We start from the raw sequence: 26,400 nt of genomic DNA, 5'->3' as shown, positions 1-26,400 counted from the left end.
TAGGCAAGGAAAAAAGGTATTCTAAATCTGGACTCGAAAGAAGAATCCTACATTTTTGGTTAAATATTCTGGGGTGAGAAATGGTGGGTTTGGGACAGCACATCCGGGGTCAGCTGTGCTCACCGAAGGGAAGCAGACACATTCCTGCTGTTTTTTCAGCTCCCAAATATTATTATCCCAAATAAAAGTTGTATTTCAAGACCGGAAGAGCCTCTCTCTGCAAATTCCAGCCTCAGGAAATCTGAAAGATGCTGGAGCGGCTGCTCTGGGAAGGGAAAAAAAATCTCCTTTAGTCAATTGGTATGGCAGCCAGAGGTTGAGATAGGCAAAGAGCCGTATTTAAACATTAGCATGGGCTGGAAGGGAGAAAGCAGCTCACCCTGGCCTCGGGAATTAGGAAAATGTCAGTTTGGGATCGTGCTGCAAGGAAAAGCCTCCAGAGTGTTGTCCAGGCACCCGTCTCCAGCTGTGTTATCCGGAGAAAGCAGCAAATGGAAACTATTCTGTCCTGTCAGGAGCTTGTCCTCTCCCAGATTACTGGGTTTTGGCTCCCAGATTGTGTTATCATCCCAAAATAGGGTCATAGCCTGTAGGAGGAGCATGTCCAGCCAGGCTGGGGAAGTGGCATGGAGAGGAGCAGTCATGCTTCTAGAAAAGCATTTTCTCCTAATTTTTGGGGTATTTTTTTAAGCACTTTTCTGAAGTTTTCCCTTCCCTCCCCCAGCACAATCCTGGGATACATTTCCCTGCCCATCTCCATGTCCAGCCAGAGCTCCTGCCAATCCAAACATCCTCCATCCACCAACAACAGCCCTGAATGTCTCTTCTTGTTCTACTGGAGAGATCCAACCCCTTCCCAGGCTCCTACACCCCCCCAAAAATCCAGGAGCTCGATCCTCCAGAGGAGACAGATCCATCTTGGGAAGCCTCTTTTTCCCGTGACAAGGAGTGAGAGTGGTTTTAGTGGGTGCAGCTCAGCAGGATGTAAGGGAGTAAATATTCCCAGGGAAAAGGATGCTGAGGGATGGGGAGTCCCAGGGTGAGGATTCCTTGGGGGGAAGGATGCTCCAGGCTGAAAATGCTCAGGGATGAGGATGCTCCGGTGGGAAGGAGCCCCCTGCTATCAGCCAGTCACTTCCAAACAAAACAAAGCAGGAAAATAAAACCATGGACAATAGGTTCTTGCCCTCCCAGACCCCAATTTCCCTTGGACTGCTCTGGGTGAGCATTCCCCCCCATCCACACATCCCTCAGGTGCTTCACTCCAGTGACATCCTTTACATCATCCTTTAATTGTACTAGATCCAATGGGATAAGGGGACATGCAGAACATGCACAAGCAGGAGGGTGAATTCCCCTGGGAAAAGCTGAATCCCAGCTCTTCCCAGCATTCCTATGCCAGGCTGGAGGCTCTGACTGATGGAGCAGGGAATATTCCCACCTCCACATGCAGCTGAAGCTCTGCTATGAGGAGGATCCATGGGGGATCCCAATTTGAGAGGTTTAAGGAGCAGGGATAGTCCTGGAATTCCTCCTTTGCCCCTCTTGCCAAGGAGGGCACCCAGCTGGATGTTCATGGAGTGTTCCAGCCCTGATCAATCCCACGGGATTGAGGCACCAGACCTCAATCCCTACAGGCTGCCAGGGGGATTCTCAGCATCCAAAGGGAAGTAGGAATGTGTTTTTAGGGAGCAGAACTGAGTGCAACAAGGGAGGCGAGCAGGAAAGGCCATGAGCCTCCCTCTCCCCACACACTTGGCTTCACTGCTTCCTAAAGGGAAAAACGGGAATTCAAAGGAAATCAGGGCCGTGGTTTCCATCTGCTGTTGTAGGACATCATCTCTCTGGGCTTCCCACTGCTTGTCCACGTCATCTGGTGGTGTAAATCCACCTAGACAGGTGTAAATCCACATGGGAAGAAGAACTTTGGGACAGAGGGTAGGCTGAATGGCTGCAGAGCAGCCCCAGCCCAGTCTTCCCCTGGGAGCGGTGGGATGCTGAGCAGGGAGCAGGAGCCACCCCTAAAACTCATAAGCCGAGACAAAGAGAGTGATTTTGGACAGGTGCTTGGCCTGGAACACCCGATCCAGGTACTCAGCCATGTCCACGTCCACGTGGATGGTGCGGGGCCCCTGCAGGCTCTGCACCAGCAGCAGCTCCCCGGTGTGCCGGTCCGAGCGCTGCACCACGAAGTGCCCGCGGTTGTTCCCGCCCACGATGCCAAAGCGGAGGCTGTCGGGGCCCGGCCGCCCAGGAGCCACCGCCGTGGCCATGCGGAACAGCGGCGCTGGGGTCTGGAGCTTGGAGGGAAGAGGGAGGTAGTGGAAGGAGATGGTTTTGGGGGCCTGGTGGCACGAGCGACTCTCCATGGGGCATGGGTTGCGCTCGCACTGGCTGCAAAAAGAAAAGCAATGGAAGGTTTTTTGGGAATGAGGTATCCATGCCCCCCGCCTCGCTGGCATTGGATCCGTAGGGATGACGTGCCATGGATTTTGTGCCCGGCACTTACAAGGGGGAGGTTTTGACGTAGGAGATGTTGCCAGCAGCCGAGGGACACTGTGGGGTGACACACTGGAATCCTCCCCCGGTGTTGATGCAGGTGCTCCCGCTTGTGCAGTTATCCTGGGATAGGGAGCACTCATCAATATCTGGAAAACAAGGGTGGGAAGTGGGGTCAGGGCCTAGAAGCCTCCGACTGAGCTCATCTTTCCATCAGAAAATAGGCAAAACCACCTTGAAACCGGTTAAACACAATCCAAAAAATATAAGAGCATCTCAGAATTCCATCTTGTCTCCCCAAGCTCTGCCCCAAGCCGGTATAGGTTAAGAGCAGCCCTCTGCCAGCAGGAAGGCAGCTGCTTTTCCAAACTTTCTGCTTGATTGTTTGGAAACACTGACCCTTTTTATTTACTGAACACCCGTGGGATGCCTGGCAGGAGCTGGAATGCAGAGGATTTGCTGGGAGCATTGGTGAGATGCCATGGAACACAGGGATATCAGGGAGGAATGGGGAAACAGGGATTTTCTCACCCTGAACTACAACAAATCAACACTTTCAGGGCACAAAAAATTCCCTGTTTTCCAGAAGGCTTTCAGCAGTTTTGGCCTCCCACCATTCCTACCTCCTGCACCCCAATTCGCTTGGACTGGGGGAGATGCTGCCACTTTCTGACCTGATCATGGAATTCTAGAGGTTTAACATTACTTTTGGTTCTTCCCAGGAATTCCCTGCTCCAGGAACATCCCCACAGCCACAGTGTGGTCATCTTCAAGGATGTGCAGACCCAAAGTGTCACTCCATCATCCAGAGAGGTAAAGGAGAGCAGAGAAGGAAAGGAAGAGGAGGAGAGGGAGAGGTGCAGCCATGCTTCCAGAAAAGCATTTTATTTTAATTTTTAGAAATTCTTTTAAAGCACTCTGGTGGAGTTTTCCCTTCCCCAGCACAATGCTGGGATTCATTTCCCCACCCAGCTCCACATCCAGCTGGAGCTCCTGCCAATCCAAATAGCCTCCATCCACTGCCATCCTGCAAAGCATCACTCCATCATCTGCCTCCCCTTTACACCAGCTTTTCCCTTGGATGTGGGGGAAAATGGCAGAGCACTTGGGACCAAGTGGATTCCAGCCTCCTCACCTTCACAGCTCTTGCCGTCGCCCAGCAGGATGTATCCGGCGGGGCAGGAGCAGTGGAAGGAGCCGGGAATGTTGACACAGGTGTGGGCGCAGAGCCGGGGTCCCCCTTGCTGCTGGTACACCTCGCACTCATTGAGGTCTACGGAGACAGGGATTCACCAAGATCTCGCTCCAGATTCCTGGGAAAACCCAAGGAGCAAGCACGGGCTGGAGGAGAGGGCATGAGGTGGGCTGGGGGTGGGCTGATGGCAGATTCCAGGGAATGGCAGCAGCAGCACAGCTGAGGGCTGTGGCCAGCGGTGTCCTGCACAGGGCAACACTGGGCCCAGATTGAACTCAGCCACCCATGGCTTGGATTAAGGAGTTGAAGCCTCCTGAAGGAGCTTGGAGCAGCGGCCGATCCCCCACTCTTTCCCTGAAGATATTCCAGAACCAGCTGGACACAATCCCGTGCTGTGTGCTCTGGGATGGTGGGGCTGAGCCACTGTGGTCCCCTCGGACGTGACTCCATGACTCTGTGAGGGGATCAGGCACAGAAGCAGCCCCACAGCCCTCCCTTACGGCGGCTCACCCCGGCAGATCCCATTGGAAGCCGTGCCGCTCATGTGGAAGCCGGGATCGCAGCTGCACTGCTGGGTCTGGGCGATCTGGGCACAGTGGGGCTGCCGGCTGAAGGCCGGGTCATCTGTCACGCTCCAGGTGGGAGGAGCTGAGGGAAAACGGCAGGATGGGCAGTTAGGATGAGGTGGGGGATGAAACACTCCCGATTATCCCCCAGCAAGGGTCACTCACCAGTCTGAACCTGGTACTGGCAGGTGATTCCGGTCCACTGCGGTGGGCAGAGGCATTTGAAGTGGTTGAGACCCTCCAGGCACGTCCCGCCATTCTGGCAGGGGCTGCTTGAGCATTCACTGATCTCTGCGGGAAAAGTAGTCACGTTCCATGTTATCTCCTTTTAGGAAGCAAGGCTCAGGAATGCTGCACACACCGGGATGCTTTGGTACCCTACAGCATGTCATAGCCAGGGTACCGTTTCCCCTCATCTCTCCCGCTGAGGTGCTCCATCTGTAATTTACAGTTTTCCTTAAAACAGAGAAATCCCAAAACCATGGGGGCTGCAGCATCCCTGGAACTCTGAGGGGTTGCTGAGATCCCTCCCCACTTTGAGCACACCAATATCCCCCTCTGTTTATATAAATACACTTTTCCGAAGGACATTCCAGGGCAGGCAATGAGCAGTACCTGCACAGCGGGCCTCCTGGCCTGTCCAGCTGCCATTGGCCTGGCATATCCGTGTGCTGGAGCCCAGGAGCTGGAATCCTGGATCACAGGCAAAGTGAATCTCGTGATCCACCAAATATTTGGTGCCAAACTTCCTCCCATCCACAGGGGCTTGGAGGGCAGGACACGCAGCTGCGAGACCATGGAAAAGGGGTGAGTTTGAAGCAGGCCCTATCCTTCCAATAGGGCTATTTCCCTGGAATACTGTCCCAAGGACTCACCAACAGGCGGCTCCGGGGTGGCCTTGGCCAGGGAGGCATGGATGGTGCTGAGGCGGTTCCTCACAGTGCGCAGCCCTTCAGAGAACCGCGTCTCCTGCCCCTTCAGCAGCTGCTGCATCTGCCGGATGGCAGCCAGGAGCTGCTGCCTGCTGAGGCAGCTCTGCGGGAACAGGAACAGGGACAGGGATGGGAACCTCCCTGTGCTGCCACTCCTCCCAGGAGCCAACCTGCTGCCCATGGGAGGAGGCTGGCACGGGAGCGACGCAGCATCTGATGTTTCCTGAGCACCCTGACTTTGTATTTTCCCCTGCATTTACCCAGATCGTTTTTTCCACCTAGACCTGCGCTCCAGGCAGGGCTGGGATCGCTTTGTGGGAGAGATGCTATAACTCATGTTTCATCTTGCAGGAGCTCCAGCACTGTCCCACTTCCACATGACAAAAGAAGAGGAAAACAGCTGTCTTGTGAGCTCTGCCGGGGCCAGGAACACTGGTGGGACTCCTGCCTGCAAACTGATCGCTCCCACGGGACTGACTCATGCCGGAGACGGGCACCGTTATTATGGGATTCCTGCGGAATTGACTTGAAACCGAGGAAAAAGAGCAAAGACGTTCCCAGAGCTCAGAAATCTGGGGAGTGCAGTGAGGAGAGAGTGCACAGGGACCGGGCTGGGGGCTATGGAATTCCGGGAAAGTGAGTGGAGGTGGTGGGCTCTGTCCCACCTGGTCGAAGTGGTTTCTTTCTCCCTTTCCATAACTGCACTGTGGAATGATTCCCGTTTCCAAAAAGCTGCTGAGGGTTGAGAGAGGACAAACACAGCAGCCCAAGCAATGCGCTCGATGGCCTCTGCTTCCCCGGGAGCAGGTTCGGGGGTCCCTGGCTGCCGGGGGGGATGAGCCCGGGCTGTGCTGGCAGCTCTGGAATACCCCGAGCCCAGAGGAAGGGAGGCAAAAGCAAATAGATGCTGGCGCGTCGCTGGCTTTAATAAACAGCTCTTTGTTAGCGCTGGGTTTAACTCCGTGAGCCAGCGCGAGCTCCAGCGGGATGCTGAGCCATCGCAAAGATGGAAAATGCCCCACCCCCGGCCCCCCCAAAAGGAGATTCTTTGCTCCCGGTGTGCTCGGGGGCAGCTCCAGGTGTGGGGTAAGAAGGGTGGAAAGAGCCCGAAAGAAGCCGCGCGCGCTTTGAGCGCGGCTCATGTGCCGTTTCAGCGCGGGCTGCGGCTTTGCCCACCTGTTTGCCGGGGCAGGAGCGCGGGCAGCGCTGCGGGGCTGTCGGGGTGCACGGCAGCGGGCAGCGAGCGGGAAGCGGAGAGGAGCCCCTTGCCCCCCCCCGAAGCCCCTCTCGGGGTCCCCGTCCCCCTCACCTGGGCGGCCGGCGCGGCCGGGAGCGGCAGCAGCAGCGGCAGCAGCAGCAGCAGCGGCGGGAGGCGGCCCCGCGCCCCCCGCGGCCCCGCCATGGTGCGGTGCGGCGCCGCCGCTCTCCGAGACCGGCTGCCCCGCGCTCTCCCCGCCCCGCCCGCACCGCCCCCGCGCTGCCCCGTGCAGGGGACGCGGCGCTTCCCCGCCCCGGCGCCGAGCCGGCCCCGCGCATCCCCCGGGACACCGGCCGGACTCCGTGGGCATCCATAGCCCGGGACACCGGCCGGGCTCTCTGGGCATCCACCCCCAGCGGTTGAGGTGCGGGAGCGTAGTTTTTCCCCCAGCAAAGCTGTTTCTGGTGCAGCCGCGAGCGGACACCGTGCAGGAGCCCGTCAAGCCCCGCGCTCCGGCGGGGCCGGGACCACCAGCGCCGGGCAGGGAAACCCTTTCCCAGCCCTGCACTCTCTCCCCAGCTCGGTACCCCGTTTTCCAGCTCCTGCACCCCATCTCAGTCACTGCATCTATTTCCCGAATCCCAAAATGCCTCATCCAGCTCCTGCAACCCTCCGCCCCCAGTTCAATACCCCCTTCTCCAACTCCTGCATACCCTCCCCAGCCCAGTCCCCTTTCCAGCCCAGTCTCCCCCAGGGAGAGGCAAGAGGTGCTGAGTCCAGTTCTGGTTGCTGCCAAGTAGCCCTAGCTATGGAAGCAACAGAATTCCCCCCAAAAGGAGAAGCAGCAGCAGGGAAGGGCCAGGCCATGGCTGGGGGGCTCCAGCCCTCCCAGGACCCCCTCAGGCTCCTGTTTCCCTGGTGTTGTAGCAGGAGTGATGGTTCCTCAGCACGCGGATCGGATGGATGGAAACCCATCAGGGCGAAGGGAGTGTGAGAGCACCCACTGCTCCCATTGGGGCTCCCGTTGCTGTTTTCCATGGGGATCTCTTGCAGTGTGAAATCCCCCAGCAGGCTGTAGAGCTGGAGCACCCATCATCCAGGGGGATGCCCATCCTGCAAACCTTAACAAGTGATGGAAAAGGGGGAAAATATCGGGCCCTGCAAGGCCAGCTGCCCCCTCAGCACCATCCACTCTACTCTGCTCTGCACCTTCTGGAGAAGATGAATAATTACAACAAAATAATTCCACTGTTAATTCCAAACCCCTGGGACTTCTGCCCAGGAAAGAGCTCCTGGGGAGAGCCAGCCTCCACCAGGAAAACTGTGCAGGAGATAATAAATAAAAGAGACGACTGTTTATTAAAATATTCCCTCTGTATCCTTGCTGTGGTGCCACTCACACCATTCCCAGCGGCACTTCCGAGTCCTCCCCACAGCTCCCGGCACACGGCCGCTCCGATGCCGGCAAAGTGCTGGCCTGGCTCCATCGGCTTCCCGGCTCCAAGCCCTGGTAGGGAAGCAGTGGCACATAGGGCTCCTTCACGGGGCCACTGAGCTGCTCCTCCATAATGTACCTGGTGTCCCACAGCTCGCTGGGATGCACATCCACAGCCACCAGCGCCGCCTCCGCGCTGGGGGAGCCAGGCTCTGATGCCTCCCCAGCGTCCAAATCCGAATCCACTTGTGGGAAGCCAGAATCCTGCGTGGAGTCCGGGCTCTGCTCGGGAAGGCCGGTGTTGATGTAGATGATGTCCCCACGTGCCTTGGTGCTGGGCAGGTTTTCCAGCAGCTTCTCCAGCTGGACTTTGAGCTGGGAGAAGGTAGGGCGAGTGGCAGGGTTGGCTCTCCAGCACTCAGACATTATTTCATACCTAGAAATTGGGAGAGGAGTGTGGTTAACAGAGGATCCCAGCATCACAGAATGGTTTGGAAGGGACCTTAAAGCTCATCCAGTCCAACCCTGCTGGCACGGGCAGGGGCTCCTTCCACCATCTCAGGTTGCTCCAAGCTGTCCTTGAACACTTCCAGGGATTTAGCAGCCACAGCTTCTCTGGGCAGCCTGCACTCCTCTGGTTTAGGGAAGGTATGGGCACCCTGTTTCCCCCCAAGTTAGGCAAGCCTTGAAATTCCCATTAAATCAAAGTGAAAACAACTCCCTCTGCTCAGGCTGTTTCCCAAGGGCATGGATTTATCAGCCCAAACTGCTGTTAGAAGTGTGAGAAGTCTCTTCCAGTGCAGCCCTGGGATCTGTTCCCTGGAACATCCCAGCTCTGTGTGTGGGATGCCCAGTCCCTCCCTTGGCAGGTGCCTGTTCCCAGGCTGGATGTTAGGGAGCCCTGGAAGCCCCTAGCATGTCCCTGCCAGCCTCTCTGCCCTCCAGCAGGCTGGATTCTTAGAGGTTCCAGCACTGCTTCCTTCAGGAATAGGCACTGGAGAGGAGCCTTTTAGGAAATGTACAAGTCTGTTTATCCAGTTGGGATTCAAAGCTCTCAGCCATAGGGGGTTAAACATTTTCAGCTCTAGTGGCACTGGAGAATAACTCAGGAAAGTAGCTTGGGAGAAAGGCCTTTGTTGAGGTGCTCAGAAATCCAAAGGTTTGTGTATTCCACATTTCCCTTTCCATGGGGACACTGATTTATAGATTTGAGGCAAGGAAGGGACCTAGAGGGAATTTTGTGGAACAAAGATGAGCATCATCAGCCAGGACCTTTTTGGCCAAAACAAATCTAAAAAAAAAAGAAATAAAGTACTAAAAAGTTCCATCGCTGACTGTTCCTGGTGACCTTGCCAGCCCTACAAACCCATTGCTTCCTCTGAGGATATTTGTTGGCATTTTTGCCTGGAGTTCAGCAGATGCTGACACATGCTCTGCTCCAGGATCCAGCTTTTCCTTAGGCATGTTATGCAAACATTAAGGAGTTTGCTCCTAGGAAAATCCATTTTCCCATCTGGGATCCCAGGACTCACAGCTCATCCGGGCAATCCTCAGGCTTCTTCAGGCGCTGCCCATGGAAGAGGTACTCATAGATTTCGTGGTTCTGCACCCCTGGGTACGGCGTCATCCCACGCGTGGCAATCTCCCACATGGTGACGCCAAATGCCCACTGCCAGCACAAAAGGAAAAGGCCAAGGCTGAAGGAACACTTCCAGAAGGAATGAATGGAATTAACCTTTTAATGGGGAAAGGTCACTGCCTGGCATCCAAGGGACAACAGGCAGAGCTGTGGTTCTCCAAAAATGGGAAATGACCAGGATGGAGGCGAGAGGCCCACTCAAGGAACCAACTGCACCGGCAGCAGAAGGGCTCTAACAGCCTCCTGTGCTTCCAGGGAATGACACCAACAGGAGCATGGTGTGGCTCAGCCCAGGGGACTGTCCCTCCAGGCAAGGGGACCTACCACATCACTCTTGGTGGTGTAGACACGGTCAGCCAGGGACTCAAGGGCAATCCACTTGACCGGCATCTTGGCGATGCGGCCTTGCCGATAGTAATCCCCACTGTAGATCTTCTTGGAGAGCCCGAAGTCTGCCACGCACACTGTCATGTCATCCCGCAGCCTGGGGGCAAACAGGGATCAGGACAGCCGCAGGCCACAAACCCCAGGCTGAGTTCTGTGTCTCAAAACCAAGGGAACTTTAATTGAAAGGAGCAGAGTTGTGCTGTAAATCCACAGAGTTCATCCCGTGGGATGGAGCAGAGGAAAACACTCACATGCAGTTTCGAGCTGCCAAGTCCCTGTGGAGGAAGTTCCGATTGCTCAGGTATTCCATGCCCAGGGCAATGTCCACCATGAACTTCACCAGGGTCTGTAGGGGCACAAACTGGGGAGGGAAGGTAGGGGTTACACGGTGTTGATCCAAAAGGCTTCCTTACACAGGGCTGCCATCCCAATGGATGAGCCCACGGCAGCAGACAAGCTCTTATCCCTTAGACCCTGCCATTCACTGACCCATGAGCCTGCAGGAGCTGCAGAGGTGGATTCCCTTCCCACCTCTATCCCACCCCACTCCTCTGCTCCTGGTGCTCCCTACCTGGGGGGCCATTTCCAGCCGGGAGCGGAGCAAGAAGCTGTGCAGGTCTCCATATTTCATGAATGGCAGGATCACCATGGGCTTGGGCACCTGCAGGGAGCTCAGCTCGATACACACCCCTGGAAAACATGAACAACTCACACAGTGCCCTGGGAAAAGGGATACAGGTCCACCCAAATCCCAGCTGGAGGGTAGGAAAGGACAGCCCCTACCGAGGAGCTTGATGACATTGGGGTGGTCAAAGTCCTTCATGCATGCTGCTTCGCTGAGGAACTCTTCGATCTCCCTTTGGGAAAAGTTATCCACTGGGAAGCAGAGAGAAAGAAAGAGCTTTAGAACCCCAAAATGGTACCAGGATGCCATTCCTGAGAGAGGTACTGGAAATGTTGGTATCCAGTGGGGCAGAGAGACAACTTACACTTCATGGTCTTCACAGCCACCTTCTGTGGGGGCTCTTCAGGCCGGCTGAGCCGTCCCTCCATCACAGATCCAAACTCCCCTGCGCCACAGGAAAGAAGGAATCCCTTTACCCAAAGCACCACCTTTCAGGACATCACCTGATCCCTAAGATCTGGAATGCTCCAAGATGGAACCAAAAGGCTTGTTCCTCATCAGTGACAAAAGGAGGACAAGCTGGACTCATGGAAGGTTCCCTGCCCATGGCAGGAGGTTGGAATGAGATGAGTTTTACTCACCCTCTCCCAGGACCTTTCCCAGGCTCAGGGCATTTCTGTCCACGACAACATCCTGCAGCTTCTGCTGGAGCTCCCTGCTGACACCCAGGCTTCCCACTGCAAGGGGAAAGGACAAGAGCATAGGCACCTCCCACCTGCTGCCATTTCCCCCTCCAGATCCTTCCAGAGGGATAAAAACATATCCTTACAGGTCAGTTGCACAGCTCTCTGGCAGTAGGACTTCTTGGCTGTGTAGCTCACTGCCAGCTCCGAGTCATTCCCACTGAAAGCACTCCTAAGGGAACACAAACACATTTGCTGTGGCAGCTTCAGCTGGATGAAGGAATCAGCACGGCAGGGGCAGAAGCCCAGGGGATGCATAGGAAAAGGGGAAATGCACATCAATTTCCTTTTTCCTGGATCAGCACCATTGCCTGCAACATCTGAGCAAAACAACAGCTCCACAAACACCACTGAACCATCAAGGAGTGAGTCACAGAGCTTGGAGCTTTTGGGGAGGAAATAGGATACTCATTTCCTACTCAAGGAGCAGGAATGCTGCTGGAGCCCTGCAGAGTCCAGCTTTGGGAAACAAAAACAGGGCAGGATGCTCCAGAACTGGGAAAGCAGGGAAAGAGATCCTTACTCGGTACCAGTTTCCAGACTGGGAGCACGGGGCAGTTAAACACCACTTGGGAAGTCACGAGGATGAGTGAGGAGTGTTGGGTTATTGCAGGAGAAAACAGCCCTTTGTCCATGTTTTTAAACAATGCTGGGCCATTGAACCCGGGCGTGGGATGAGGCAGGAGGGTTTCTCCAGGACATGGGATATTATGGAATCACAGAATCATGGAGCTGAAAGGAACCCACAAGGATCATCCAGTCCAGCTCCTAGCCCTGCACAGAGACCCCTACAATCCCAGCCAGCACATCCCTGAGAGCATTGTCCAAATGCTCCTGGAGCTCTGGCAGCCTTGAAGCCGTGACCCTTTTCTGGGGAACCTATTCAGTTCCCTCTGGGGAAAGGATCTTTTCCTAAATTCCAGCCTAACCTCCCTGATACAGCTCCAGCTCTTCCTTTGGGTTCAGGTCACCCTCTAGTGACCAGTGATACCCTCTGCTCTCTCATTTCCATGCCAAAACACCTCCCCCACCAAGTTGCACAAGTTCACTTCCCTTTAAAAATAGGAATAGTGAGCAAAAGGTGAACTGCTGAGCTAAGGAAGGGAGGGGAAGGAAAAACCCACTTAGTCCCTCACCACAGGCATAACAAGTCTAATCCCCAAATCCAGTATGGGCTGCTGGCCCCCCACTCCTTGGAAGCTGCCCTGTTTTCCATCCCCTTACCCGTATTTTGTCTCCACGCATCGTTTCTGGATGACTATGGACAAGCAGAGGATGACTCCGATGGCAATTGTCCCACAGATAAATCCCAGGGCTATGACAAAGGAGTCGGTATTCCCGGAGGCTGGATTCGAAGAGGGGGCTGAGGTTATTAATCCTAAGAAAATATCCTGTTAATGGAGCTGGTGAAAGAGTCAGCCTGCAGCACCTGGGGCTTGGGGCAGGAATTCCCAGGCGTTTTCAGCAGAGCCCAAAGGGTTACATGGGAATGAGGAAAAAAGGGAATGTGGAGTGAGGCTTTCCTGCTCCCAGATCAGGATCCTTGGCTGACAGGGAAAGCATCCGAAGGAGGATGGAGTGATGCCAAATGGCCTCATGGAAAACACACCCTGCGCTATTCCCAGCAACCAGCCCTGCACCTCCTTACCACTGGCAGGGATGAAGATCTCCACGGGAATGCTGAAAGGTCCCACTCCCCCGTTGGTGACAGCAGCCACACGGATGGAGCAGGTGGCATTGGTGGCCACCACGGGCAGCACGGCCATGCTGCCATTCAGCCGGACCTCATCAGAGATGATCTGCAGGAGAGAGGAAGGGAAGAAACTCCTGGGCTGGGGAAGGCAGGGAAACCTGGGGATTTACTGAGAATTGTCCCCTTGGCAACCTTTGGAGCCGCTTTGCTTTCCCAGCTCACAGGAAGTGCAGCTCCCAGCTATTTACAGAGAAGAATGGCCCTGTGTGCAAGGGCCGGATGGGATCAGGAACGGAGCTGAGCAGTGCTTCCCATTCAATCCAAGCATTCCTGGCCCTCTCTGCTTCACAACAGCAGCAGCCAGTGCCAGAAAAGAGGCAGAGAAGGATCTGGCAAGGAAGGGAAAGGCTCTGGTGACGTAGATTCTGACCCTCAGCCTTCATTGTGGCCCGTTTGGCCACTGGAGCCCTGTGAGCCTCAGCATCCATGAATCCATGTGCTCCTGGTAGGACTGTTCAAGTGCTCTGGAAGTAGATCCTAAGCTCAAAAAACACTCCTTCTGTGGCTTTTGTGTCCAGCTAATTATAGTCCCACTTTTTACGTATTTCCTTGGCTGGTACCATGGCAGGAGGCAGCATGGCCTGGTAAAAACATAGGAGCCTTTCCCTGCAAATTCCATCATTTCCTGGTCGTTTCCAGCTGAGAAAGTGCTGCTGCTGCTGCTCCCTGCCGATTTCCAACTGCAAAACAGCTGTCCAGCTGCCAAAACATCTGGCAGGCTGCTGTGCCCAGAAGCGCCTGGCTCCTTCCTGAACATCCCACAAAAAAAAGGAGGAGCTAAGGGGGATCAGTGGGTGAGGAGAGGGAATGGAGCTGAGGGGGATCAGTGGGTGAGGAGAGGGAATGGAGCTGAGGGGGATCAATGGGCAAGGAGATGAGGAGAGGGAATCAGAGCTTCTCAGAGGGAATCAGTTTCTGCTCCCTGTCCCAAAAAAGCCACAGAAACAGATGTGAAACACCCAGGCCCAGGGAATGTGTGGGCACCTACTGGCAGCAACAGGAGCTGGGACCTGTTGTCAGCTCTGCTCCCACACTCCTGCCTTCCTCCTCTTTGTATCCACACGGGATCCTTTCCCTACCGCCAGCCTAAAATTGGGATCCTTCCCTGTCCTAAAGGGCTCTGCTGTATCATCTGGGGACAGATGCAGACCATGAGCACAAAGCAAGGCTGAGCTGCCAAATTTCATGGGATTTTTTGTTTTGTGGTAGTTGAGGAATTTCTTCCCAACCCAACTCAGACAGCCTTGGCTCCAACAAGGACTGCTGGTTAAGGAGGAAAATAAACCAACTTTTGGGAATTTCCTGGTTGTTGAGAGGCCTGCAGGTGGCCCTGTGACACTGAAATCAGCTTCTCCCTGACTATCCTGCAAAACCTTGTGCTATTTTGGGGCAGTCCAAATTTAGCCTGTACAGGGCCACAACTCAGGGGCTTTACTTCATTGAATCATTTGCACAGAATCGTTTAGGTTGGAAAAGACCTCTGAGATATTGAGTCCAACCTTAGAAGGAGATTTTTGAGGAGTCAGAACTCCAGTCTTATGTTTCAGACTCATGGAAAAATTGAGAACTGGAAAAAATTTCACTCCATAAGCTGGAAAAATTGACAAAAATTAACAAACAACATCAACAATAAATCAGGGCTTAAAGGGTAAGGCCTAGATTTGGCCTTTTGCTGGAGAGAGACAGCTCCTGTCAGCACTTTTTCTCCAAGTCACAAGACCATGATTTTGTTTCCCTGGCTTCATTCAGACTGGATCTATATGGGGAAGCAAAAGGAGAACAGAAAGTGCAGCATCCAACAAAAAAATGGGGATGAGTCACTGTTTCCAGCCGCGGTCACTCCTCCAGCCTGGCACAGAGGAACCCAAACCACAGCTGGATCCATTCCTGCTGCTATCCACAGGCTCTGGATGGGATCTTTTGCCCAGAGCCTGGACCAACCTTGCGCTAGCAAATTCCTGCAGCTGCTTCCCAAATCCTAGAAAAGGCAAGCAGGATGTGCCAGGTGATTTCACGCACTCACAGCGAGGCCTTTGGGCCAAAGAGTTCCTTGAGCTCTGAAATTCTGTGCTATGGGTTAAGGAAGGGATAAATCTCATCTGAGTAAGGAACTGCTCAAAATCCAGGGAATGCAAGGCCAGGAGTAGTTTTAAGCCCACATGAAAGCCCAAGATAGCAAAGAAATTAGCTCCAAAAGAATTTGTGGAAGCACCAAAACCCATCTGGACATCCCTGCTGGGAATTTTTCCAGGATTTTAGCCATTCTTCCCCATTTCCTGGTGACTCACCATGCCCTCGGAGTTGTGCCACCTGTACCAGATGTGGTAGCCCTGGAGCTCCCCATGGATCCTCTCCAGTGATGGCTTCACCCAGTGGATCTCCAACGAGGAGCTGGGTTCATTGAAGGACACCGTGATGTTCAGCGGTGGTGTGGTTGGAGCTATGGGAATCGATGGGAAGGGAGTTGAGGGAAGCTGGGAGAATGGATGCAGAGATATGGGGATCTGATGGAAAACGAGCTGGAGCTCAACCAGAAAGCCCATGAAAAAAGGGGGAAGTTTCCTTTCCCACCCTGGGAGCAAAGAGGACTCCAGAGTTGTCTCTCTTCCAGAGGGATTGAGGCAGGGAAACCCTTCTCAGTCCTTACTCTCCATTTCCTACCTCCCTCTGTGGTGCTGGCCGTTATCCAGGGGCTGAATGCCGACCAGCCGACCTCATTCCCGCAGGAAACACGGATGTTGTACTCTTCCATGGGCTCCAGCTGCTGGATGTGATACACATGGGGAGGCACCAAGGTGTGGAAGGTCTGAAGGGAGACGTTGCCTCTTGGAACCACTTCCTTGACCTTTAATTGGAAAATTAGTCCACAAACAGGGATTAGTCAGGAACAACCTGCAGACAGAGATGTTTGAAAACAGGATCCAGAGTCCTGCCTCCCATTTAAACTCTGCAGAGAAAAGCTCCTGCAGGGAAAGCTCATGGCAGGACACTCACAGGGTACAGGGAGAGGGCTCCAACACGTGTGGAGCTGGGAACATTCCGGGGATGTTGGGAAGGAGGGAGGGATGATTTGCTGTTTCTTGGAGCAAAAGGAGCCCCGAATAAAATAACCAGGCAGCACATCCCAAAAAAACCAAAATAAAGCTCCTTTTTTTGTGCAGCAGAAATTCTGTTTTTTTGGAAAACAGAATTTATCTCCATGAGATGTAATGGGACTAATTCCAATCCTTGTCACATTTAGCAGTATGGATGAATTCAACATCCCAAAAACAAGACCTGCTTTCACAGAAAAACAAGTTTATGGATGTGGAGTACCCATGGAGCTGCCCACAGAGCCACTGCAGCTTTCCAGGAAACATCTCATTTTGTGGGAAGCACTACTGGATTGGGACAGAGTGGGGAAAGAGGAAAGAGCAAGAACAAGGACAACCCAACCCATGTGCCCAGGGCTGTGCACTCCTCTTAAAAGGCTCCATCTGTGATTTTGGGATGGCAGGACATCTATCCTTGTGCTCAATCAAAAGAGCCCCCACAGTATCCCAGGATTGTCTCAGTATCTGTTTAACCAAAATACAAAGGAACAGCCTTCATCCTCAAGTTTCCATGAAGAAATTCCCAGAAATGCTCCAAGTAGTTCTCTGGAAGACTCTACAAGCCTGGGGTTGGTGCAGCCACACACTTGTCCTGGTCACACACTTCCCAGCCAAGCAGCATTCCCAAAGTCAGGATTTGGAGGGGCAGGTTTCCCTCAGCTCCCCATTCCTTACAAATAATGGGAAGGAGCTGAGGGGTTGCCTGTCTCCTGAAAAAGTCAGGGAATGCCATCTCCATCCCCAAGTTGTCACAAGATGCTGTCAGGGAGGTGAGAAGTGACCAGAGAAACACACACAATGCTTCTGGGACCAGACATCTTGAGCATCCAGCCTGATCCTCAATTGTCTTCTGAGAATAACCCACCAAATCCATGGATTTTGGAACAAAGTCAGGATGTTTGCAAACTGCAACAGTTGGAATTGGCAGGTGGGCCAGCTGCAGCCCTCAGGAATGAGTCACTGGCTTGGTGGACCCAGGGATTATCCAAGGGGACAGCAGCAAAAGGGCTGAGTCATAGCTGTGTTTTTGCCAGAAACCCTCTCCTGTTTTCCACTTTCAAAGGCTATTTCCTACAGACAGACCATGAATGTTAAGTCATAGGAAATTCCTTGGCTCTCCACCCCACTTCCCAAGCTCTGGCTGGAAGGCAGCAGCAGGACATGGTGCTAATATTAGCCCTGGTACCTTTGTTCCCTGAAATTCCTTTCACTTTTACCTGGATTCAAAGGTCTCCTCCCTCCACGTGTTATCCCAGCTGGAGTGGAGATTTTCCAGATTTAAAAATCATATCCATGAGACAGCAAGATGGGCTTGGACTGGCAAAGCCAGCCATGTGCAGCAGGTGGAAAATGCCTGCAGGCTCTACCCATGGAGGTGGAGTTCCCTGAGTTCTCCAGGACGCAGGCAATCCCTCAGCTCCTTCCCAGGAGTGGGGAGCTGAGGGAAACCTGCCCCTCCAAATCCTGACTTTGGGAATGCTGCTTGGTTGGGAAGGGTATGACCAGGTCCATAAAACACGACAACCTGACTGTGCTGCCCTATGGAAAGGAGTTCCAAGAGAGCTGGAGAGGAACTGGGGACAAGGGCATGGAGTGACAGGACAAGGGAGAATGACTTCCCACTGCCAGAGGGCAGGGATAGATGGGATATTGGGAAGAAAATGTTCCATGTGAGGCCATGCCACAAGCTGCCCAGAGAGGATGTGGCTGCCCCATCCCTGGAAGTGCCCAAGGCCAGATTGGAGCAACCTGGGGTAGTGGAAGGTGTTGGAAGGGAGGTGTAACTGCTTATCTTTAAGGTCCTTCCAACCCAAACTATTCCAGGATTCCATGAAATCTGTGCACCTTGTGCCAAACACCACCAACTTCCACCTGCCTCGGAGCATCCATGTGAGGGAGATGGCAGGGATATGGGAATTCTGGATGCTTACCTGGACACTGCAGCTGTTCAAGGCAGAGAAGGCATCAAAGCCCGGCACCCAGGATATCCTGATTCCATGGGCTGTCCTGTTGAGGACCTGCACACTGATGGGTGCAAATGGAATTCCTGCAGGGAGAAGCCAAGGGCAATCAGCTGGAAGGCAAACCTGGCTCGGTGGCTTTTCCCTGAAGTTCCCAGGACTCAGTGTGTGACCCCACATCTGAATTCTGTGGATGTGCCAGACCACCTTCCGGATAGGGAAGAACAAAAATGTCACTTTCAGGACTATTTTGGCCATTTCTATATTTGTGACTATTCTGGGCAGCTTAAAGACCATGACTTATTTTGGGAAACACCTTCCTTAACGTTGCTGGAGCAGCTCCCATCAGGAATGTCAGCAATTTCCACTGTTTCCTATGGAAAATTCCTATGGAGCACCGCCCTGGTTATGAAGGAAGGAAAGGAGCGATGCAGCCCTTCCGAATCCTACTTTGAAGCTGACAGTTTTGCTTTCAAATTTAGATTTTGGTGCTCCCTCTCCCATTCTGATGCTGGGATGACCAACATGGTATGACCACGTTATAACCAGATCCCGCTGTATTTTAATTATAGAATTGAAGCCAGGATCTCCCTCAGCTTGTGAAGGACGAGTGCTGGGATGTGCTGGACACAGGGGTTTAACAGGGAATAGGAGCTGACCTTTGATGTTGACCTGGCCCGGGCTGGATGCAGTCAGGCCTTTGCTGTTGTGGGCCTCGCAGCTGAACAGCGCCGGCTTGTTGAGTCCTGTCGGGAAAACACAGCCCCGTTCCCTGGATATGCCAGAAGCATCCCAATCCCACCAGCTTCCCACCATCAAACACTCAGGGTTTCCTTTCTTAGCCCGTTTTCACTTCCCTCTGTGACACTTCTGCTGCCAGTGCCTGGGGGTGACTCCAGGCTCCAGCTGCCCCTCTCCCACACTGGGGTCACACATGTACCACCCCTGCTGGACCCGGCATGGCAGGAACAGGATGTCCCTAAGGAGCCCTTGCACAAACTCCTAAGGAAGAAGTTGTTTTCCCTCCAAAAGGGGAAAGGCAGAAAGCAGAAGAGCCCCTGCCACGGCCTGGTCAGATGATTTAGTGCTGATCAACGATTGCTCAAACCCCCCAGCTAATGGCAAAGAAGGACCACTGGAAATACCCAAGGGCGGATACTCCTGGCCTGGGTGAGGTGACCCCGGGTTTGGGATGCCTGTCCCATGCCAATATGGATGTAGGGAGTGTTGGATCATCCCAGCAGTGCCTCAGGGTGCCAGGGCTCCTGGGCCAGGAGAAGCTCTGCTCCAATGACCCAACCTAGCGGGTGCCAGGCGGATGCAAGGACATCCAGGAGGAATGAGTCACTTCTTCCGGCTTTCACTGTCTTTTTAAGGCCACCTGCCATTACATGCCAAGACCGGGCAATTATAGCCCATCTCTTAATTAACCACCAGCCTCCTCTTCACAAGCAAAGCAAGAAATACCCCATCCTTTGCCTCTGCAGCAAAACCAGAGTGGGGTTTATGGGATACCAAGGATTTTTCTCCTTGTGTCCCACCAGCTGTCATGGATACACAGCACAGGGGGCATCTCAAACTCTTGCAGATGCAGGACTAACATTTCAGCAGGCCAGGAGAGCAGCCAGGCCCCTGTTGGCACAGCCAGAGGCTGGTGGAAAAATCTGCTGCTTGCACAGGAAAGAGTTGGTTGAGTATCCTGCCTCTTCCAGGGAAGGGATTTTTGGCAGCAGCCAGAGGGAGGAGGATGGGGCTTCCTGCCCCAGAGGGGCCCCAGGACTGTGCATGGCATGGGAACAGCACCTCCTGGCAGGGACCAGCTCTGGGATGGCACAAGGGCACATTCCCAGATGTGGTGTCCCACGGCAGGAACACTCCCAGCTCACCTGGCACAGTCAGGACCGACAGGGAGATGTGGGGTTTCTGGTTGACTTGGATGTTGTTCTGGAACCAGTAGATCTCCACAGGCTCTGGAGGTCCCACAGCCTGGCAGGTCAGGTTGAAGGGACTGTTCCTGGTGACATTCAGCTGCTCAGGCTGACGGATGAAGTGTGGGAGACCTGGATGGGCACAGGGAAGCAAAGGATTCCCCATTTCTGGCTCCCTGGTCACTCAGCCAGGACACAACTCCACAGCTGCTCCAGCTCACCTTCCAGCCGCACCAGGATGGGATCAGACGCTACCTCCACGCCAGAGATGTTGAGTTTGCAAACGTAGGAGCCATTATCCGAGCGCTGGGCGCCGAGGATGCTGCCGGACAGAACGGACACCACCTCAGGGCTTGTGGCTTCCCATCTTCCCTGGGAGCCAGCCCTCAGGGCATCCCTCATTCCCAGCTGCTCCAGAAGACTAGAAGGCCAGCAGCGCTCACCTGAAGGTGGAGGTCATGGCCACCTCCTCCTCATCAAGGATCTCAAAGTGGCTGCTGGCAATGCGATCCAGCATGTGCAGCTCCCTCCCATCCTTCCAGAGGGAAATTCCTGGAGCATCGGGCCGGAGCAGCTCCCGAGGCACTTGGATGGAGCAGTTGAAGGTGACATCCTTGTGCTCGTTGATGACCACGTGTCGCACCGTGGGGTTGAATCTGAGCTGTCCAACAGAGCTGCCTGGGGGCTCCTCCATGGTCCTCTGGTGGGGCCAGTGGCCGAGCAGGCTCCGCTGGGAACGCCGGGAATGTACCAAAAGGGACACCCTCACACCTCCTTCTCCATCAGCATCCTCTGCAAGGGAACACCTGTGGTTTGTCACCACCACCAGCAAGTCTTGGAGACCTCTCAGCAAAACAACTCCACTGCTTCCAAGAAAAATTAAAGGCAGCTCATTTCCATTTCCCAAAATGTTGTCCCAGGAATCTGTACAGGCAGCACCTCTAAAAAAGTCCTTTTTAAAACAAACAGGAGCAGCCCAAGCTAAAGAAAACATTCAGCCACGTTTCTTGGGAAGAGGAGAGTCAGGAGCTATTCCTGCTGCATTACACCCCCGGGACTGGAATATAAAAGAATCCCTGGGCAGCAGGAATTTGGGACTTTACTCCAGCAAACCCTTTGCGGGGCCTCATCTGAAGCATTTTCAGCTGTGGCAGAGGAAGTGCTCCCGGCTGGAATTTTGCTGATTTTAGGCTCTGCCAGGAGCCTGTCCCTTCCCAGGACGGGGAGAGAGGGACATGCTCTGAGTCAACTTTTGCTAAGTGCCTCCACTCACTGACTCTCCCAGAAAAGAGCTGCAGACAGATGAAGAAGTGCCTTTGGACAGTGTGTAGGAGCCAGCTGCTGTTCAATGTTGCTCTCTCAGGGTCTTCTCTCACATTTTTTTCCCAAGGGAAATCTGTTTTTGAGGACTTCATACCCCCACCTCCAAATTACCAAATGTCATTTTCCCTCTCCCTCCCAGCACTTCCCACCCAGCCAGAGCTCAGATGAAGAGCAGGTCGACTTAAAGCAATTCTCTTCCAAAAATATGTGTATTTTTGAGACCAGATCTAGGGGATCCATGATGTGGAGGCTGGTTTTCCTGGACTATTTCTGAGCTTCCTGAGGCTTTCCCAGCCACCAGCAATCCTAAGCCGAGTGGTAAATCTCCCTTTCAGCAAGGAAAGGCATTGTGCCAGACAGGAATTTCAATGAAATTACCCTTTTCCAAGAAAGAAAAGCCAAACAACCACTCACTGTTTAAAAGATAAAGAAAGCACAGTTTTTATTGAACCTGAGCTCAGCTGAGTTTGTTTTGGGGCAGGTTTTAGCTCTCAAACATCAAACAACAAGTTTTTAAAGCTACGTCATCACTGTTGTGAGTAATGGGGCATGAGCCTGGTGTGTTTTTCCCAGAGCCAAGAAACACAGCCCAATTTTGAGGTTGGATATATCCCTTTGCTAAATCTCTTCCTATTTTTAACCCTCAAGAAATGCTGCTTGAGGACAAAATGCCAGCAGGGTTTTTCAGTCCAGAGGGAAGGGGAAGGCTCTCCCTGCCTCTCCACAGCACAACGGATTTCCCTTTCAGAAAAAAACAAAACGAGCTGCAGCTTTTCCAACCTGCGTCCCTGAGCCTCCCAAACCAACACAAACAGAGCCCATGTGACTGCTGCAAAGCTGTAGGGACAAGCCATGGATGTGCAGTCGCCTCTCCATAGCTCCCAAAGGATCTGCCAAATACAAACAAGCAGCGACCCCACATTCCCTTCCCTCCCCTGCTCCTCCCGGAGGTCATTCAGGCTGGAGCCTCTCCCTGCCTGGCACAATCCAGGCTCCAGCTGCTGTTTTCTTGCTCTGTTTGAAGGGTTCTGGTTCTGGTTCTGGCCGGAGCAGCTCCCGCACCATGGACCGCTGGCTGCGGTGGACATGGATTTGTGCTGTGTCCTGGGATGATTTCTGCTTCCTTGGGCTGCTTCAAGCTTAAAGGCTAAGAGCAAGGAGGATCTCAACCTTGTTTTCACACTAATTAAGTCGGAAGAGGTGTTTGCTGGCCTGGGAATGAAATGCTTTCCTCTCTGACTCATGTGAGTACAGGAATTCCTCATCTCTAACACTGCCTTTAGGTACCCCAGAAGTTTGGGATGGGGATATCCTCACGGCACTTTGGAAGGGACTCAACCGTTGTGGCAGGACAGCTCTTGCTTGAGTCCAGAGCAGCTAGGCTGGCTCTAAAATCCCAGGCTAAAACCAGGGAGCTGCAAGCCTGGCGTGCCTCTCTGAGTGCTGGAGCAGCTCCCGTCCTAAGCCTGAGGCAAAATCTGGCATTGAAATCAAACCACTTGCAAGGGCACTGCTGCTCTCCTGAAACACCTGGAACTGCAGCAAAACTCCAGGGAAAACAGAGGCAGATCTTGCTGCACAGGTCCTGTATGCCTTTCTCCTTGGAAAGAGGAATTTTAGCAGGAAAATTCGGCAGAATACTTCATTAGGAATGAAGAACAATAAGCACATCCCACAACTGAAACAACAAGGTCTTTACTGCAGTAATGATGCATCCAGGTCTGCCAAAACACTGGCTGCATCCCAAGCCCTGGAATTCCCACTGCTGGGAGTAATTCACCTGCTGAAAACAGCTTCTCCTCAGGCACTGTTGAGCAGGAGGAATGAGGAGCCCCTGCCTGTGGGGTTTCCAGCCTCCCATCCCCTGGGAGCTGTGGTAGACCTGGAAGTGTTGGGTTAACTTTGGACTCAATGATCTTTTCCAAGCCTAACAATTCCACGATTGTAAGAAATTAATTTTCCTTAGCGCCACACCTGAATCCAAAAGAATCTTCCTTATTCAAACACCTTTTGTACAAATCAGCACAGGATTCCTGGTTACATCCACAGAGTTCCGCTCACTTCAGGCTCCTGCTGTGACAGGACTTTAACTCCTCCCTGCTCAAAGCAAACACTGACATTCCTGCCTTCCCTGCTAAATTCCATCTGCACAGCGACTCCGAGGCCCCCCCAGCACTCCTGAGGTCTCCCAGTAGCTCCCAAAGGTCGGACAGCCCTGATCACAGGATTTTTGAAAGTATAAAAATTACTTTATCTCCTCATTTCTTTCCACAAATTGAGTTGAAAAGCCACCAAACTGCCTGCATTGCAAAGCACCACAAACTATGGTGATTCCCGAGGATTTTTCTCAGCATCACTACATAGCTGGCTCATGACTAACGGGATAAATCCCAGATTGATCTGCCAGAATGTGTGGTTCCTGCCTGTCCTGGTGTCCCAGGCAAGCAGAGGTACATCAGGCAGCGAAGTACTGGGGCAGGACCACGCTGCGGAGGCAGAGCTTTGTCTTGGGACAGCCAGACTGTGTCCCAGGATATCCAAATCACGTCCCAGAAGACTCAGACCCTGTGCTGCTGGACAAGAAAATCCTGTGTCGCAGGACAGCCAGATCGCGTGTCCGAGGACAGACAAACCATGTGTCCTGGCACAGCCAGATCCTGTGTCCCGGCACAACCAAACCGCGTGTCCCAGTACAGCCAAACCCTGTGTCGCAGGAGAGCCAGATTGTGCGTCCCGGGACAGCCAAACCCTGTGTACCAGAGCAGCCAGACCCGCTGCGGCCAGAAACCCCTCGGGAGATCCCTGCGCAGCTTTTCCTCGGGACCCACCGGGCGCTCAGTGCCCGTCGCGCCCACGGCACAGCCCGGCCCGGAGAAGCGCCCGCGGGGAAAGCGCTCTCCGGACAAGCTCCGCTCGCCGCCCCCGGTCCCGGGTCCCCAGCTCCCTCCGTGCCCCCTGCGGACTCACCGGCCCCTCCGCGGGGCGGGCGCAGGGCCGCCAGCAGCGCCCAGAGCAGCGCCCAGCGCCCGCCGCCCATCGCCCGTCGGCACCGCCAGCGCCGCCGCCTCGCTCCACCACCGGCGCTAGCACCGCTCCGCCACCGGGAAGAAGGCCGGCACTGGCACCACCGGGAAGAAGGCTGGCAGCGGCAGCGCTCCGCCGCCGGCACTGGCACCACCGGGAAGAAGGCTGGCAGCGGCAGCGCTCCGCCGCCGGCACCAGGCGCAGGACTGGCAGCGGCCCCCAGAACGGGACGCGCTCCGCTCCACCGCCCCGCCGCGCTCGGGGGCCGCCAGCGCCGCCGCCCCGCCCCGGCCCGCCTCCCGGCGGAGGAGGCAGCGGGCAGCTGCGGCGCTACCGTACCGAGAGCGCTCCCCCAGGACTGTGGGGCACCGCTGAGCCCTGGCCCAAGGGTCACATGGCTTTTACACCCCTCCGCCGTGGGGATTCACCATTTCCCTGGGCAGTTGTGCCAGGGCTGGACAGTCCTTTCTGTGAAGGAATTTTCCCAATGTCCAGCCTAAACCTCTCGTGCCGCAGCTTGAGGCAGACTCCTCTTGTCCTGTCACTCATTACCTGGGAGCAGAGACCGTCTCTCATCTGGCTACAACTTCCTCTGTGCCATCCCTGGCAGTGTCCAAGGTGGATGTGGCTTGGAGCAGCTTGAGCTATTGGAAGGTGCCCCTGGCCCGCGGCAGGGAATGGGATGAGTTTTAAAGTCCTTCCAACCCAAAGCATTCCATGATTCAGACACTTGTAGAGTGACAAGGTCCCCCCAAACACTTGTAGAGAGTGACAAGGTCCCCCCTGAACCTCCTTGTCTCCGGGTTGAGCCTCCACCCCTAGCTCCCCCAGCTACTCCTGGTGCTCCAGACCCTTCCCCACCTCCATTCCCATCTCTGGACACACTCCAGCACCTCTAAGTCTTTCTTTTCATGCAGGGCCCAAAATTGCCCCCAGGATTTGAGGTGAGGCCTCACCAGTGGTCACACAGGGGGACGGTCACTGCCATGATCCTGTGGCCACACCACTGCCATTGGCCTTCTTGGGCACCCGGGCACACCTGGGCTTGTGATCAGCCACTGCACACCTCGGACCTTTCCCAGCCCCTCAGCCCCAGCCTGCAGCGCTCCATGGGGTTTTTGTGACCCAAGCGCAGGACTGGTCACTTCACCCTATGGAATCTCACTCACCCCATTGCCCTCTGGCCTGCCCAGCATGGGAATGCTGTGCTGAAGGCACTGCTCCTTCTCACCTGGCCCATACCAGCAGGATAATAGGGAACAGGGACAAAAACAAGGAAAGGAGGAAGACCCAGGGGAAACCAACATAAGCCATTAACCCAAGGCAAACTGAACAGATCTCTTGTGGCATGGGAAGGAAACAAGGGAGTTTCTGGATATTCAGACCCTGCCCCAACACTGGCCTTGCATGGGGACATTTGGGACCAAGGTGTATCGGGGTCATGCGTGTTCCCCTCGCCTGCTGCCTCATGGGAAGGGACTGGGATTTGGGGAACCAGCATCCTGATGATGTGGCTGAAGGGCACTGGTATTTCTCTGCACCAACCTTTCTGCTCCCTGAACCTGTGACACAAGTCACTGCCTGCTGTACTCTTCCCAAAGAATAGAAACACACCACTTTGAAGCCTTTTCCATCTGGGAAGAAAAACCTCCTTAAGCTCAGCTAAAAAACTGCAACAGATCACTCCCAGTCTTCTTTGACTTGCAAAGTTGCTTATTCACTGCACATTCCCAGGCTTTGGTGACAGGGATTGAATTTTCATCCCAGCTTCCCATATCTTGAAGCCATCAGCAGCCAAGGAAGGGCTCATGGACTTGGAGGCCCCGAGGAAAGGGAAGAAGGAAAACTCACTAAAACTGCTGCAAGAAGTTGGAGCATCTTCCATGAAGATCCAGCAGCACTGCTTTTCCTTCAGATGTTGGGCATATTCCCTGTGGATCCAGCATCCCTCAGGGAGCAGGACAAGACCAGGGACAGACATTTGTCCCATGCCTGTCATTTGTGGTCAGCCTTTGCTACATGAGTGCACTTTGATCTGGCTGCATTCCTTGCTGCTCCTGCTGGCTTTGCAATTTTTGGAAACAAAGCAATGGAAAAGCC

At 54.2% G+C, this 26,400-nt stretch overlaps 2 protein-coding genes across 5 annotated transcripts; both read right to left on the bottom strand.

Moving 5' to 3' along the window:
• Positions 1-1,273: 1,273 nt before the first annotated feature.
• Positions 1,274-6,602, bottom strand: FBLN7 (fibulin 7). 2 transcript variants are annotated; one of them, XM_077782004.1, is made up of 8 exons: positions 6,502-6,602; positions 5,136-5,295; positions 4,876-5,046; positions 4,426-4,551; positions 4,205-4,342; positions 3,635-3,772; positions 2,510-2,648; positions 1,274-2,394 (listed from the first exon to the last, which is right to left on the bottom strand). In XM_077782004.1, the coding sequence occupies exons 1-8, from the start codon at positions 6,592-6,594 to the stop codon at positions 2,022-2,024; spliced, it is 1,338 nt and encodes a 445-aa protein (XP_077638130.1). In that variant the 5' UTR covers positions 6,595-6,602; the 3' UTR covers positions 1,274-2,021. The 2 variants fall into 2 exon arrangements, with proteins under 2 accessions (XP_077638130.1, XP_031360159.2); XM_031504299.2 differs by lacking the exon at positions 6,502-6,602 and having other exon boundaries at positions 5,136-6,153.
• Positions 6,603-7,730: 1,128 nt separating this feature from the next.
• MERTK (MER proto-oncogene, tyrosine kinase) lies at positions 7,731-24,368 on the bottom strand. Of its 3 annotated transcripts, none has more exons than XM_031504296.2 (19): positions 24,244-24,368; positions 20,397-20,745; positions 20,175-20,275; positions 19,912-20,085; positions 18,685-18,771; positions 17,996-18,111; positions 15,634-15,817; positions 15,261-15,412; positions 12,868-13,018; positions 12,444-12,597; positions 11,306-11,391; positions 11,118-11,213; positions 10,841-10,921; positions 10,635-10,727; positions 10,423-10,541; positions 10,103-10,212; positions 9,789-9,948; positions 9,358-9,494; positions 7,731-8,261 (listed from the first exon to the last, which is right to left on the bottom strand). In XM_031504296.2, the coding sequence occupies exons 1-19, from the start codon at positions 24,311-24,313 to the stop codon at positions 7,787-7,789; spliced, it is 2,895 nt and encodes a 964-aa protein (XP_031360156.1). In that variant the 5' UTR covers positions 24,314-24,368; the 3' UTR covers positions 7,731-7,786. The 3 variants fall into 3 exon arrangements, with proteins under 3 accessions (XP_031360156.1, XP_031360157.1, XP_031360158.1); XM_031504297.2 differs by having other exon boundaries at positions 12,444-12,582; XM_031504298.2 differs by having other exon boundaries at positions 12,444-12,564.
• Positions 24,369-26,400: the final 2,032 nt, after the last annotated feature.

Source organism: Lonchura striata, chromosome 3 (assembly GCF_046129695.1).
Source record: "Lonchura striata isolate bLonStr1 chromosome 3, bLonStr1.mat, whole genome shotgun sequence".
In the NCBI taxonomy this organism is placed as follows: domain Eukaryota; kingdom Metazoa; phylum Chordata; class Aves; order Passeriformes; family Estrildidae; genus Lonchura; species Lonchura striata.
This window is presented reverse-complemented; position numbering and strand designations above follow the sequence as displayed.

Excerpts from the sequence above, each read along its gene's own strand:
- FBLN7 (XM_031504299.2), bottom strand. The coding sequence starts at position 5,448 with ATGCAGGGGAAAATACAAAGTCAGGGTGCTCAGGAAACATCAGATGCT. Across the intron at positions 4,343-4,425 it reads CCAGTACCAGGTTCAGACTG|CTCCTCCCACCTGGAGCGTG; the intron begins GTGAGTGACCCT and ends GTTTTCCCTCAG. Across the intron at positions 3,773-4,204 it reads TTCCAATGGGATCTGCCGGG|ACCTCAATGAGTGCGAGGTG; the intron begins GTGAGCCGCCGT and ends CTGTCTCCGTAG.
- MERTK (XM_031504296.2), bottom strand. The coding sequence starts at position 24,313 with ATGGGCGGCGGGCGCTGGGCGCTGCTCTGGGCGCTGCTGGCGGCCCTG. Across the intron at positions 18,772-19,911 it reads GTCGGTCCTGACTGTGCCAG|GACTCAACAAGCCGGCGCTG; the intron begins GTGAGCTGGGAG and ends TTTTCCCGACAG. Across the intron at positions 13,019-15,260 it reads GGCACAACTCCGAGGGCATG|ATCATCTCTGATGAGGTCCG; the intron begins GTGAGTCACCAG and ends TCTCTCCTGCAG.